Source organism: Ylistrum balloti, unplaced genomic scaffold (assembly GCF_031769215.1).
Source record: "Ylistrum balloti isolate Yb309-2 unplaced genomic scaffold, AGI_CSIRO_Ybal_v1 Utg370828, whole genome shotgun sequence".
Taxonomy (NCBI): domain Eukaryota; kingdom Metazoa; phylum Mollusca; class Bivalvia; order Pectinida; family Pectinidae; genus Ylistrum; species Ylistrum balloti.
In genome coordinates, this window is record NW_026782478.1 from 162,719 (window position 1) to 165,986 (window position 3,268).

The 3,268-nt window shown below is 43.5% G+C and overlaps 1 protein-coding gene across 1 annotated transcript; it reads left to right on the forward strand.

Moving 5' to 3' along the window:
- The first annotated feature begins 299 nt into the window (after positions 1-299).
- LOC132558819 (PI-PLC X domain-containing protein 2-like) lies at positions 300-2,883 on the forward strand. The gene is made up of 2 exons (XM_060223429.1): positions 300-402; positions 2,021-2,883. The coding sequence occupies exons 1-2, from the start codon at positions 300-302 to the stop codon at positions 2,881-2,883; spliced, it is 966 nt and encodes a 321-aa protein (XP_060079412.1).
- The last annotated feature ends 385 nt before the right edge of the window (positions 2,884-3,268 follow it).

Consider the following 3,268-nt stretch of genomic DNA (forward strand, 5'->3'; position numbering starts at 1 on the left):
GAGTGTGTTTAGGTGTGTGTGCTACCACACCAGTTGTCTTTCCTTTAACATAATATTATTGTATCAAGTTTTATTTGATACCGTCGATGATATTCATAACTCACCATTTATTGATAAAAGAATTGACCCAGATACTCGAAAACGTTATCTGACCTGTTTAGATCACATTCTAAAAATAGAAACCCTTCAGCCCGAACATGGCCACAACAAACCAAAGGGTTTCGCCAGTTTTTCATCAGGTGCTCCGTGTTTGGTAAAGCCGAGGTGATTTTGATGTTTAACCAATATAGAGAATCACTATGAATGCAAGAGACCTGGTCGAAAATTCAAGGTACCGGTGTTGGATGGGGGACCTGCCTCGACCCCTCACACAGGTGCCGCTGTCATGTCTGGCTATCCCAGGTAAGTGGTATTTGGTCGTTAATCTCATCCTCTGAAAAGTCTGATAACATTGTTACTGATCTGACCATCCCAGGAAGTCGCAATATCGAGTTCAGTATTCATGTACCACTTTCATATTTGGCTAGTTAAGGTAGGTATTATTTCCCCGTTCTCTCTCTGGTACCACTTCCGTGTTTGGCTAGTTAAGGTAGGTATTATTTCCCCGTTCTCTCTGGTACCACTTCCGTGTTTGGCGGGTAGGTATTATTTCCCCGTTCTCTCTGGTACCACTTTCATATTTGGCTAGTTAAGGTAGGTATTATTTCCCCGTTCTCTCTCTGGTACCACTTCCGTGTTTGGCTTGTTAAGGTAGGTATTATTTCCCCGTTCTCTCTGGTACCACTTTCATATTTGGCTAGTTAAGGTAGGTATTATTTCCTCGTTCTCTCTCTGGTACCACTTCCGTGTTTGGCTAGTTAAGGTAGGTATTATTTCCCCGTTCTCTCTGGTACCACTTCCGTGTTTGGCTAGTTAAGGTAGGTATTATTTCCCCGTTCTCTCTGGTACCACTTCCGTGTTTGGCGGGTAGGTATTATTTCCCCGTTCTGTCTCTGGTACCACTTCCGTGTTTGGCGGGTAGGTATTATTTCCCCGTTCTCTCTCTGGTACCACTTCCGTGTTTGGCTAGTTAAGGTAGGTATTATTTCCCCGTTCTCTCTCTGGTACCACTTCCGTGTTTGGCTAGTTAAGGTAGGTATTATTTCCCCGTTCTCTCTCTGGTACCACTTCCGTGTTTGGCTAGTTAAGGTAGGTATTATTTCCCCGTTCTCTCTGGTACCACTTTCATATTTGGCTAGTTAAGGTAGGTATTATTTCCTCGTTCTCTCTCTGGTACCACTTCCGTGTTTGGCGGGTAGGTATTATTTCCCCGTTCTGTCTCTGGTACCACTTCCGTGTTTGGCGGGTAGGTATTATTTCCTCGTTCTCTCTCTGGTACCACTTCCGTGTTTGGCGGGTAGGTATTATTTCCCCGTTCTGTCTCTGGTACCACTTCCGTGTTTGGCGGGTAGGTATTATTTCCTCGTTCTCTCTCTGGTACCACTTCCGTGTTTGGCGGGTAGGTATTATTTCCCCGTTCTCTCTGGTACCACTTCCGTGTTTGGCTTGTTAAGGTAGGTATTATTTCCCCGTTCTCTCTGGTACCACTTCCGTGTTTGGCTAGTTAAGGTAGGTATTATTTCCCCGTTCTCTCTGGTACCACTTCCGTGTTTGGCTAGTTAAGGTAGGTATTATTTCCCCGTTCTCTCTCTGGTACCACTTCCGTGTTTGGCTGTTTTAAGTAAGTGTTGTATATGTATCTCTCCTTGCCCTTGTACGTACCTGGACACTTTCTCGTTAATCCACATCGGGACTGTATTACCCTCACACAGGCTCCACTCTCTCCTGTTTTGTTTCGTGCGATGTGTTCCCTCTCACAAAGACTTAAAAGAGAACTTTTCCAGTATGAATGTAGTCGTTATCGGATGTCTTTCTAGGTACACTAAATAATCAGGGTGTTTTTTATAATCTTTACATAATGAGATAATATCATAAGTGTTAAATATCGAGGGAACGTTTATTACGTAAGGTTTGCTTTCAGGAAGCCATGACTCGGGTGCCTACGGACTTGACAAGTCAGCCGGGGTATCTATAGACGAACCAAAATCGGTTAGTGTTCTGGGATCATTGTGTTGTGGGGGCGGGCTCTCAGTCATTAGTCGATGGTCAGTAACCCAAGATCTTTCCCTCGGACAGCAGCTTGAGGCCGGGATCCGATATCTTGACCTTCGTGTATGTATCAAACCGGACACCGCCGATGCCCATTTTCTGCACGGACTGTATGGTTCAAAGGTCATAACTGCATTACATGAGGTCATAGAATTCTTGGTCCGAAACCCCAAAGAGTTTGTAATACTAGATTTTAACCATTTTCATAATATGGATGACATCAGCCATAAACAGTTGTTGTCAGATCTTAAACGTTTGTTTGGTGCCTTAATTGTGCCTGTCAATAAGCACATGTCACCTTGGCAGATGACCTTGGAAAATATCTGGAAAACTCGGATGCGCGTCATCATATTTTACAGCGACAAATCTAGTGCAGATATGAAAGAATTCTGGCCAAATTATGCCATTCCGTCACCTTGGCCTAATACAAGTGACTCCCGAGTTCTTATAGACTTCCTGGAGAGAAATTACACGGGGAATCACCGTAACAGCGACGGAAACTTCTATGTGTGGCAAGGAGTCCTCACCCCTGGGGCTAGCACCATCCTGGCCCACCTATGTGGAAGTCTAAAGGATAGCATTGCACCCCGGGCAACACGGGCTTTTCTTGAGTGGGTGGCGAATAAAGAGCCCGGCTCCCGGGGCATCAATATCTGTCTCGGAGACTTCATTCATCTTCATGACTTTATCCCGTCCATCTTGAGATTGAATGACAAAATACAACCCCGACAATAGATAAGAATATACTTCGTCAGACACGTGCGTAAACGTCATGTGTACTGTACATAATTATGTGGTAGTCTGTCTCACAGGGGTCTATTATTCATACTACACTTTTTCTAATTAATATTTTCTGAAAAAAAATCTCACCCCATACGACTTTGGTGGCCACTTCAAATTCTACAAAATATTTGATAAGAAGACATTTTCATGACGTTAACCCCCTGTAGTCTGTACGTTGTTTTCTTGTATCATATACACTGTATAAAGTCTACAAGTATTTACATCCGTGATAAAGTAAATGGTATTATTGTAATACTCCAGTAACTGAGGATGTTAGTGACGGATATACCAGTAGTTATCTGATCATTTCCACACTCATCTAAACAAAGACATGAGT